Raw genomic sequence first — 12,897 nt, 5'->3', positions numbered from 1 at the left:
AGAAACAGATAGCTTCTTATTGGCTGTTGAGAGACGACGCGAGCGCCGTTAGGATGACACTCCGTACCGGGAACGCCGCTAGGATGACGCTCCCTACCGCTAACGCCGCTAGGGGGACGCTCCGTACACTACATATATATGTGTGTGTGTGTGTGTGTCTCGGAAACGGCTCTAACGATTTGGATCAATTTTAATATTTAGATAAAGTTTTTCTTTTTAAGTTTATCTGTATAGGTGTCTTTCCTGAAAAAACGCGATTTTACACACACACAGACACACAAATAACACACCTTTTTTTATAACTAACTATTAGAGCCTTTTTGTATCTGCTCTCATTCTGACAATGTCATTTAGCTCCATTTCGTAAATTTTTGTGATACTTGCATTGTAGCCAAAGGCTGATAACCTACTGGTACCTCAAAATTTGGTGAGATGGCGGTATATGACATTATCCGAATACAAATACGTTCACCTCACATCCAATAGCAACACTGCAATTACTGTTTTAACTATTTAGAATAACATATTAAACTTAGTGCATTCATTATTTTAAAAAAAATTTAATTGACCAGTTCATATGTAGGTAAGATTGAAAAATATTCATATGTAATCAGTATGTGATTCGTATCTAAATATTTTCTCCGAAAAAACACGATTTTATAGCAAAAAAAAAAAATCCGAACGAAGCTTGGTCTTCCTGGTACTATGATTAAATAATGTTAACATTTTTGTTACATAAACTAGTAAACCAATATAAATGTTTTAATAAAAATGGAATATAAATGCAGGATTTTTTTCATGCTTTATTATTAGAATTTATCTGTATTTTTGAAATGATTTTGTTCACCATTGTACAGAATCACTATACATTTGTACACTGTATTGAAATGATTTTTTATTATTAGAAATGCTTGTAAATTATTCTTAATATTTGCGAGTATAACAGAAGCATATCTAGAATAATTATATATGCTTTTAAGACATTTTTCTGTGAAGTCACCTGACTTTTCACTCATGAACTATTGAGACTTTAGTCTGTTGAAAAGATCTCTTTCTAAGCGCAAACCCACCATGATTGATTGATTCTATAAAGTAGTTGAAGATTAACGGAAATCAGATCTCCTGGAAATTTTTCGAAAACCTTCCTATTATGGAAATAATGATGCAGATTAATATTCTAGAAAAAAGGCTATCAGATTAAATAGTTAAGAAATAATCGTTACATTTTAAATATCAATTAAACAGTCTCTAAATCGTCCTAAAAATATATAAACACCCTCTGTAGTATTCTTAAAATTTGAAACAAAATTCAAATGCTCTAGTGCATAATTTTAATTCATAATGACAAAAAAAATGAAATATATAGAGGTAAATCATATATGATATTCCAGTGCGTATAAACAAGTGCATGCTGATCATTTTTTTCATTTATATAATTTACAAAGTTGTAAAGAGAAAAGTATAAAATATAAATTAAACAATGCTTATAAATCATATTTAATATTAAATTAGCAAGTTCTTCTGTAACTAAAATAGTTCAACGACTAATGTTAACGAACTAATGTTTTACTTTCTTTTTAAAAGATACAATTTTTTAATAATCTTGCCTTTATTTCTGTTGCCGCGTTGCTTAGAAAGACATTCGTATAGTGTAAGGCTAAATAAAAATCAGTATAACTGATAAATTATTCACTACATTCGATTTGGGCTAAACATTCCTTACATGTTATTTCAAAACAAATCTTTCATCGCTATAAAAGAAATAGTGAAATATAAACAATATTCATAAATCATCCTTAACATCGATCTATATTTACGAATTTCTGGCACCTCACTCCTGGCTTCGAATTCAAAGCACGCATGAATATGGGTGTGATAGATCTCATAGGAAATACCATAGCTCGTCCCAGAATAGAGCAATCGAACGATCTTGGAAAATGTTAGAGCTCATTAGTATTCCGAGCAGACAGCGTGCCACTAAGTGCGAAGTAGTTTAAAACAGGGTTAAGTTTAGATGTTTTAGGACCTTACCAATTGCGGAAACAAAAGATTATTTACGTTATTTGTCAAAATTGTTTTTGATATCAGATATTTGATTAGTATGTTGCATATTAAGATGACTCTCCATTGAGAAATTAGACATTATTTCCACATATTTAAGTGATTCGTTTTTATTGGAATGTTTGTATTTTTACCCAAAAATTAAAAAATTCATATTAAATAAATTATTTTTCAAGGATCATTAATTTTTTTACCTCAGCTTTTAACACTTTTATTTAAATTTGTGTGTTTCATGTTTGTAAGGATGGAATTTTGCAATCAAATTTTTATTCTTTTCTTCCTGTACTAGGCTTTAGAAATTTTGTATAATTTTTGATTTCCGATGATAATAGAATATTTTAATTATTTTAAAGCTCTTAGTTATCAATTAATACATTAATTTATATAGAAAAGGATTTCGCAGAGGTGGCGCCATCTGGAAATTGATCTAGAAAATATAAAATTTTAAATTTCTTTTGTGATCTTGAATTATGAAAAATACTAAAGATTAAAAAGCAAAAAAAAAAAAAAAAAAAAAAATGAAAGCAAATATAAACATAGTTTTATTAATGTAGTAAGAATTAAAAAGTAATATTTCTTTAATCGAAAATCAAGCGATATTTAAAAGAACAAACATATAATATAATCATAAAAGGTATTGAGTATTTATTGATATTTAAAGCTTGTTATAAAATTTATTCATACTCAAATTAATAAATTAATTTAGATTATTTCAATCAAAATGTAATGCCTTTGCGGGTTTTATGGCATCTATATTTTAGATAAAAAACTATGAATATTATAAATAATAGGAATTAAAAATATCACTTTTAAAGTAAGAATATTATAAGCCCGATTCAGAATATTTAGTATTCTATACAAATATTAAATATATAAATTACGTACAAATTCGAGTATTTATTCTTAGAAATCTAAAACATTAATAGAATATTATTTTCTTCAAGACCAAAATTTATATGACTGCTTAAAATATATATATATATATATATATATATATATATATATATATATATATTATAATCCCGTTATTCGTCAAAGGATTAAAGAAATTAAAATCATGAAATTAAATTAAAAAGTGGAAAAATATAATACATTTTAAAAATTAAGAATACCATTTATTTCTACCTATGCTTAGCATCGAACATTATATTCAATGCACTCATTACATTAAAAATATTACATTCAATTAAAACTGTAAAGTCTATATGTAAACTGTCTGCATATAACATTATAGAATAAAATATTGCTATTGTTTATTGATCGTCCTTTTACTATATAACTATAATAAGCGATATATAATACTAAAGAAATTCTTATTATCTATGAAAAAGATAAGAAAGTAATTTTCGCTATTAATTATTCTGCCTAACAAATTTTAAATTAATATAAGAATTCTTCATCTGCTTCAAATTGCTTTTCATGATTGAAATCCTTGCAGAATAGTAAACAGAACGTAATGAAGATTTTGCTAAATAATACTTCTTAATCTCTATGTCGTGAACTAAATAAAAAAGAAGGTTCGTTATGAAGAAACTAATTATTAACAAATGAAGTATTTTTTAAATTATTTATTTTGATAAGCATAATAAAGAAAAAAAACTGATTAAGCCAGGTTTTAATTAATATAAAACAAAAAATAAAGTATTCTTCTAATAAATTCTGCAGGGAACAAAATTATTTTAGTTCTCTTTTCGGATTTGTTAAAAGAGATATTCATTTTTAGATATTCATTTTTTTTAAAGTTTTGAATTTTACTTTCATTTATCTTAGCATTGATATATGGATGCATTTTTGGCTTATATGAGGAATAAATTTCTTTAAATAAAGTAACAACTAAAGAGCAAAATACTTTTGTAACTAAGTGCAACCCCCAACTTTCATCCAATACATGTTAGAGATATTTAAATCAATATAGGCTTAGCAATGCACAGGGCCAGTGGTGATGAAACATCTCAGGTGGTGCTATCAAGATGATACAATTGTGATGACCAACATGTGTTGTTCTGTTAGTGAATACATTATTTTTCAGAAAAGCAAGAAGAAACTGATATAAACGATGAGCGGTGGATAAAGGTGAAAATTATTTTTCTCATATATATATATATATATATATATATATATATATATATATATATATATATATATATATATATATATATATATATATATATATATATATATAAAACCTATTTCTGAAAACGAGCTAAAAATAAAAAAATTATTTTTGAATCAAACTAAAAAAAGATACAGAATTGTATTTAGAGAGCGCTAATGCTGCTACTACTGAAACTCATTTGAACTTAACCATATTAGTAGAAATACCAAGTTAATATTAGCAAAAAGAATATAAATAGAATCAAAAAGGGAGAAATTAAGAATCGGCCTGAAGACTTTCTCAAGTGCCCTCAGGCAGGGATTCAAAACAAGTGAATTTTTCTGTGAGGGGTCTGACTTTTGTCCAACAATATTGATGTGATGTGAGCCTGTTTTTGTAGAGGGTTTACCGACTACTGGTATGTTCTTTCCTTTTTGTTTCAATATTTGGTTGTGAATGTTCTTTTATAGTTTATATTATGTTATTATAATTTTCGCTTAAATTGGAGATTGTAATTTATTGTTTTATTTCTGTAAAAAAAATAGTTTATCTCTAAGGCCTCAATTTCAGGGGATTTTCGGGTCACGAGTTGTCAATATTGCTGGATAAAAGTCAGACCCCTCAAAAAATCCCTTGTTTTGAATCCCTGCCTGAGGGTGACCCTTGAGAAAGTCTTCAGACCAGATTCTTAATTAACTTGGTATTTTTACTGCTATGGTTCAGTTCAACTGTTTTTCAGTTGTAGCAGCATTAGCGCTCTCTAAATATATATATATATGTATAAAGAAAGAGAGAGAGAGAGAAACTGATATGATCGAAATAAGAACATTCATGGTGTTTGTGTTTATTTTTCCTATACCAATTTGAATTACCAAATTTCAATAAATTTATATTGATTGAGTCCAGACTTTCTACTGAGTATTTATATTATTATTAAAAACAGAGTTATAGTCAAGATTTATTTTTCAGTGAATTTTTCCCCCCAGAATTCTTGTGAATTTGAGATGTATTCTTAAGGGAGCGATGGGACTTTATTAGGCACTTTTCAAATTATGTATTTAGGGTTATGAAATTTTCTATGGATATGTATTAAAATCTAAAAAAGTCAAATTTCTTTAAAAAAAACTTTTTAAAATAAAAAATATTACTTTAAAAAAATTTTAAAATCAAATTTATAAAAATTTTAAAATATTTCAAGCGATTTAATTTTTAGTTTTTTATTATTTTTTCCTAATTGCACTATATAAATAGATTTGGAACAAAAATGTTTACGATCTTATCATTCCAATTAAATGCTAATTTTTTAGAAATAATTTTATGCACACTTACCGAATTTTCATAGGAATTTTATTTCTTTCTGAGCTAAAATTGGCTTTTAACTAACTAAAATGCATACTCTATTTTCTTTTAATATTAAACCAACATCTTTATTAACAATTCTATTTAATTTCTTCAAAAATTAAAACACCTGTGACATTTTAAAAATATTTAATTCTACTTACAATATTATTTTGAGAAATGTCATTAAAATGCACTTTTTTGCTGTAGGTCTTTCAAATATTTATTTTATTGAAAGATACATTTTATAATACTATTTTAGTTGGTGACGGAACGATAAAAATGAAATTTCGTGTTTCGTCCATTTTTACTTAATTTAATTCCTTCACTGTCTCCTTAACTAAGAAAAAGTACTTTTGTAACTGATTTTTCATTGTACAAAGAGAAACTCTAGACATCCCATTTCTTTCAAAAAAATTTGTTTTTATCTATGGTCCTTATTTATTAGAGAAAGGGAAAATAAATTTATTTTAAAACATAATAAGTTTTGTCACAATAAGCTTATTTTTATCATATAAATCGATTGAAGCCTTGGATAATTCTGTGAATCAAAGCAGTGGCAGTTGAAATAGGATGAAGTGCATTACAGTTCAGCTAAACTCATTTCTTCTTACCATGCAGCTTCTGGGAGAAAATCTTCCTCATATATTTTCTACGAATTTCTCCTGAAGTCAGATAGTAAAATATTCAAGAAATGCCTGGAGAAGATGCCGGAACTTGCTTTATAAGAATTTATTATTCAAACGGCAACGAAAGACCGCATTTCATTCGGAGTATGTCACAAACTAAAAGTATTTTTACAAACGTAAATCCCCTGCAAGACGAGTTGCTACCGAGAAAGAAAGATCAGAAGTTTCCAGGCTGAAATATTAGTATGCTTTGTGAGAGGGGTAATGTATGTGTTCACGAACAATTTTATGAAAGATTAGTGAAACCTGTCTGAGAATGGGATGTCATAAAGGTTTGGTCTCGCATCAAATGATGCCTGCACGCAAGATGGCGTAGCATAATAATTGTTAAAGACTCATTTTCGAATGTCTTGGTTTCAGGAGTCTCTAAGTTTTAGAGGAAATTCTGAATTCCGCATTCTTTCCCTTTTTCATGTAAATACATCATTATTTTCGAACAATGGAGTCCCTCTATTAATTAATAATAATGGGAGGGATAGTGCACATGTGCATTATTAAAAGAGTCTAATCACAGGATTTATATTCTCACAGTTAAAATTTTAATAAAAATAGTACGCATGCGCATTATATAGAAAATTAGCATGGAAATATGAATAATTCTTAAAAGAATGTTAGGCTTGCATTTTTTATGGTTTTATTTTCATTTTTTGAAAGCAACAGTTTGTAGAATTCTGCTGTATGCTATTGCATTTGTATCTTTATATAACTCAAAGACTGTAATTTCTTACGACTTATACATATTATCGATTGTTAAATTCAAAAAATAAATTAAGAAATGCAAAAAAAAAAAAAAAACACAATTTTTGTGATGAATGCCTAAGTTTGGACAGAAATCGTTTGGAGCAAAATACGAAGGCTCTATGCTAAACTATTTAAAATATATATAATCGTCTTTTTCAGTCACTGCCCAATATTTTTTACTTTCTCGAATATGAAATGATCAAATTGAATCTATTGTAAATATCAAATAATTCGGTCACGAGATTTTGAATTTATTGTAACTATCAAATAATTCGGTCACGAGATTTTGAATTTATTGTAATTATCAAATAATTCGGTCACGAGACTTTGAATTTATTGTAATTATCAAATAATTCGGTCACGAGATTTTGAATTTATTGTAATTATCAAATAATTCAGTCACGAGATTTTGAAGAATCTCAACTCTTCGGACTTTCCTGAGTTCGAAAAACGCATTTTTGGAATTATCGTTGTCTATGAACATGGTAACTCAAAAATACGTTGAACTAGAGAAATGAAATATGGTATGTGCTCCCGGCAAAAATTGGTCAATTTTTATTTAATATTTTTCGAAATCCATTCACAAAAAGTTTATTTGTTTGTTTATCCGAGTGCAAAGAATCTAAAAATAAGAATTACGATTAAATGTAAAGAATCGAATGAATGGAATTTAATACGCAGTCTTAGCATTTAAGTGTAGATGTATCAAATTTTGAGCAAAATCCTTCATCTGTCGGTATGTACATACTTATACATGTATACGTAATAACTCAAAAACCCAGTGACTTAAATAAAGGAAACTGACCATCCATGTTTCTAAAATTGTAATAAAGTATCAAATTTTGGTTAAAAGGTATCTAAAAAAAAGGTAAATGATAAAAAGATATCTAAAACGCATACTTGGAATTCTTCCCAATAGTATGAAGCACGAAACTCTGTCATGCGAGATTCTGAAATGAAACATTTGACTTTATTCTGAATTTACATTTTTTATGCAAAGGAAAGAGGATAAGATCTATATTAGAGAGTATGCCGGAAAGTTTCAGAGTTCTGTTGACACTATTTTTTTTCGTACTTTGGCTGATTATTTATTTCCCCTATCCTTTTTTTAAAACCATATATGATATATCGAATCCATATGATTTCTTGATGTGTCTGGCAATTTTTAAGTTTTTACCACCCATTAAACATAATAATCGACTATATTCAGGTTTTATTTTAAGATTATATTCTTGACTTAAAACAAATCAGTATGGATTAGAAAGAAAATAATTACGTAATTAGAATTTCAATAATTAACTGTTCTTTAAAAAGAATGTTCTTTAAAAAAGAAATATTCCTTTCATTTCAAATTTATATTCAAAAATACATTATTAATAACAATAAAGGGTTCAGAAATAATTTTGATGCATTTTTTTATTTTAAAATTTATAAAACTTTATTTTATTAACTTAAACGCTCGCTTTAATAAACTTCATTATGTTTATTTTATTTGATTATTTTCCGCTTTTAGCCTGATTCGAAAATTATAAGTTACATTCTTTATTATAAATTGAAAGTACTTATTACTTCTGTCATATCAGCCTAAAGCAGTTCTGAAACATTTCCGCGCGTTCTCGTTTCTCAACAAAGTTCTTCAGAAGATATTCCAAATAATAAAAAGAAGCGATTATATTCAATAAATTAAGCATTCATTTATAGGCGGTATAAAATATGCTCCAATGAACTACCAGGACTTGGGAAAATAATCCTTAAACTGAAGAAAAAGAAAAAAACCATCGTTAAAACGCCGTTTTGCTGAATCGATGGCGATGAGGATAAAATATAATCGACAGCTTTTTTATAAAGCAAATTATTTCCACTTCAGTCAAAACTGTAGTATGGATTAATAAACACCCATTATACGTATTCCATGAAAATACGAGGCATATAATAAAAAAGAAAACCCTTATTGAATATTTCAAAACAAGGCAGTGAAAAAATTACAAGGTAACAAAACACCGTTCCTCGATTAACTTTTTTCTGCTTTTCCCCCTCACTAGTAATTAAGGCACTAAGTCTTCTTCTTAATTGGTCGTTAGGGGGAAATAACGCGTCAACACATTTGTTCCCCATATTGCGGAGTAGAAAAAGAAAAGCTGAAGACATGTCTTCTTTGAGTATTTCGTTTTCTTGCAATAAACGACGAACCTATTTAGCTAAACAGCGAAAGAATGTTGGGTGCTTTCTTTATGTATGTTTCTTTGAATTTCATCCGACCTAAAAAGGTAAAGTGTTTCGTTTTAAGCCTGTAAATGGATTCGAATCCTCCTAAAGTATGCTAATAATTCAGTTTTAATTTTGAGAAGTTGTTTACTAATGTTTTTAAATTGCAATAACTCAAATATATTACTCAAGAAAGAAAACGAATTAGGACGCTAATTGCCCAGCTTTTGGTCAATGATTTATTAAATAATTTTGATTTATAATTGTATGTCTTCCAAAGCCTATGCCAATGATTTGCTTATCTATGAATTCAGCGAGCGTTTGTAGAAATGATAATGGTGTCAATTTATGGTTAAACGAAACGCTTCAAGTATTCTGATCTGAATTTTGAAATTCATAACTATTGCTTGCAGGAGAAAAAATACTGTAGCTTCACATCAAGGCCTATGACAACTAGGAGATAGATAACATTAGAAGTTGCGTTTTTCGAATGATAGTGCTATCTGAAGAATTGGCTCAGTTATCATTATTTTTTAATTAATGAAGAGAAGTTGCTGGGATTAAAAATGCAATCAGTGAATTACTGGATTAAAGTGATATAAAAGTAGTATCATAGTACGGTGTACGACAATTTGCAAATATTTGTTTTATTATGTGCGAAGTTGTGTTTATCTTGGGATTGTGGCATCAGAAGAACCGATTTCAATTCCACTATTTTTGAATTAATAAAGTGAAGTAGCAGAGATTAGAAGCACATTCAATTCTTGAATTAGTGAGATTGTAAATTAATTTATTACTGTATGCCTTTAATATTCTAAGACTTATTTAAGATTATTATAATACTTATTATAAGATATATTTTAGAATAATTATAAACAAATATATCTATTCCGAAATACTCAATTCCATATTTCTGCAGTTCTATTCAATTCTATTTTGGTTGGTATTATATTATTTTTTAAAAATTTCTGTGGCCAATTCAAATTTTAAAAACTGAATTTAGTACAAAACTGAATTTACTACCTTTTATAGATTCACTTTTCAAGATTTAACAATGAAATAAACTTTAATTTTGCTCAGTTTATTTCGTTTACAACTTAAGGGAAGATCTATAAAAAGAATGCCATAACTTTATGAACGATTTCTATTTTGTATAAAGTATTATATTCTTAGTGTTGTAAGTATTGTATTAATGCTTGTATTCCAAAACTAAAATCAGCCTTTAGTTTTATATACTGACGTATAAAACTGCTTTTCAATCCAAAAATTTACGAAATTAATTCTTAAAAATTAAATTCGTAAAATCTGTTTCAAATATTTCCTTTTCTTGAATAATGTGTACTGATTCCTGGCAATAAAAAAGAATGATTTTTACTCAGACATATAGAAACATGGAATTTGGAAGAGATTCTTCACAGTCAGTGGGGAAATATTCCTACGACAGTGGATTATGGTTAGGACCAGGGTCTGAACCGACTTTTACCGTACCAGATGCACCATATTACAGACCGCCTACTGTTGAACAAATCGCTTCTACTCCAAGACCTATAACGGCTGTAGTGAGTATATAATTGTTTCAATAGAATTACACATGCACCTATCGAAAATTGTTGGCTGTATTGAATATATATATATATATAGCCATTAATGAAGCTGAATTTCTTTAAAATGATGAGACACATTAAAAAAATTCATTTTCATTCTATAACTAATACTTTATGCATATACTTTAATTTAATAGATTTCAATTATACTTCACACCCGTACTAGAAAACATCATTTTATACTTATTAAATATAACATTTTTTTAAAATTTCCATATATTTGAAAATTTCTCATTGCGAATATTTGATTTTACAATTGTTATGTTATGTCTATATTTTATATAAAAGAATTTTACGAATTCCGAAATTTGCAATTACGAAAAGTAGAATTTTTAAAACACTATGAATGCTTTAATTTAATCAAAAATATTTCATACATGGCTTCGTCATTGTTAATTTCTGAAATTAAGATAATAATGAAATAACTTATGTCTATTTGTTATTAATACTCGATTTACTCTATTTTCTTTTCGATACTATGAAGTTCAATTTCATGCTTAAGAAGATATTAAAAGTTTTTATTTTATTTATTTGATGTTGCTGGAAAACCGTCATGTTATAAATAGATGCTTGAAATTACATTTTGGAAACTCCGAATTCTCATGTCTTTGTTTGAAAATATGTGAGAAATATTGTTTTATTTTAGTTGATAATATTGAAACTACTGTTTATTTTGAGTTAAATATTTGGATACATAATTGTTAAATTTCTGTAATCTTATATAATTCTTATTTGGAATTATTAGTATTAAAAGATCAATTTTTGCAATTAATAATCCTGACAATCCAATTGTTTTCAGGTTAAAAGTTGGAGAACATGCTTTTAAAATTCGTAATTCTAAAGTTTTTGTTTGAGAATGAGTAAAAATGTTTTAATTAAATTGTTTATAAAATATATTTCACCAAGACTTGCTTTCAAAATTCTTTTTTTTTCAGCGTACACGTCTGAAAACCAACTGGAATGTTGATGAAAGAGCGCTAAGCGCCATACCGGATGATCTAGCCATGTCCTACATTCCACGAGAAAGCCGATATCAATAAAAACTCAATGACCATTTGTCAGAAATTCCACTATATATTTAAGGACTAAATCGTCTTCAGGAGAATATCACATTACCGATTTTTATGAACATTAACTGTAATATATGATTCAATGAGTATGTGTCAGAAATCTCACTGTTTATTTATCCAGGCCCATTATTTCAAAAAAAAAAAAAAAAAAAAAACTGATGTCACCAAAATTTCATGTGGATTTTTGTTCTTAAACAAATATTTTTATTTTTCAAGGCTAAAATTATTTACAGGAGAATAAAAAATCTTACAATATCTACCAACCTTTATGAGCAATAGCTGTAATATTTTATTCTTTGAGGATTTGTCAGAAATTATTCTGTTTATTCAACATGTAAATTTGACTCAAAAGATGAGTGAATCGTATTTAAACTACCAATTTGTATGAACATCAATTGTAATATTTTTTCTTGAAAAATAAAATGTGTATAAACGTTTTCAAATCGAGATTATTATAAATATTTTCTTCAAATATTCAATGCAGCGTTATCCGAAAGGACCGATTCCATGAAGTCAATTCACATGAGATCATAATCACATGACGTACGTCTAGTTTAAAGTTTTCTTTGCTTTCAAACTAAAGAGACGACTAACTCAAAGTTGATTTTTCTTTTAAACTAAAAGAAGTTCCGACAGATGAATAAATCAACCTAAATTTGCAAATAAGTGAATTTGGTTTTGAGAATAATTTCATTATTTCAACGATATTTTTATTAAAATATTCTTCTTGAAATTAAAATATCATGGATAATATAAAAACGGATAAACTGAAGTTAAGATCATTCAGTGTAAATCTGATCGACTGATCAGTTAGCTGATTTGAACAAAATTCTACATAGTGATATGCAATAAACAATTTAAATGAATATTTTAGAGGTTTTTTCATATAAAATTTTATGAGTGGGACCCTATATTTAAAATCTTTCAAGTGAATCAAATTATTAACTACAAACATTTAAATTCTTTTCACTATATATATTTGTTTGTAGTATTTTTATATAAAATATTATGATAGAAGATCTTTCGATTCAATCTTTGTAAAGGCTTTGTAAGAAGTAGCGATAAAGTAGTCCAAAGTATAAAAAAAAACAAAA

At 27.3% G+C, this 12,897-nt stretch overlaps 1 protein-coding gene across 1 annotated transcript in view; it reads left to right on the top strand.

The window, feature by feature from the left end:
* LOC129959474 (uncharacterized) overlaps positions 1 to 12,033 on the top strand; it is a 59,519-nt gene extending 47,486 nt beyond the window's left edge. Inside the window, exons 7-8 of the mRNA XM_056072321.1 lie at positions 10,509 to 10,688; positions 11,669 to 12,033. Coding sequence (XP_055928296.1) covers positions 10,509 to 10,688; positions 11,669 to 11,773 — 285 coding nt within the window. The 3' untranslated portion in view covers positions 11,774 to 12,033. The remainder of the gene's footprint in view (positions 1 to 10,508; positions 10,689 to 11,668) is intronic.
* The last annotated feature ends 864 nt before the right edge of the window (positions 12,034 to 12,897 follow it).

This window comes from Argiope bruennichi, chromosome X1 (assembly GCF_947563725.1).
Source record: "Argiope bruennichi chromosome X1, qqArgBrue1.1, whole genome shotgun sequence".
Lineage (NCBI taxonomy): Eukaryota > Metazoa > Arthropoda > Arachnida > Araneae > Araneidae > Argiope > Argiope bruennichi.
This window is presented reverse-complemented; position numbering and strand designations above follow the sequence as displayed.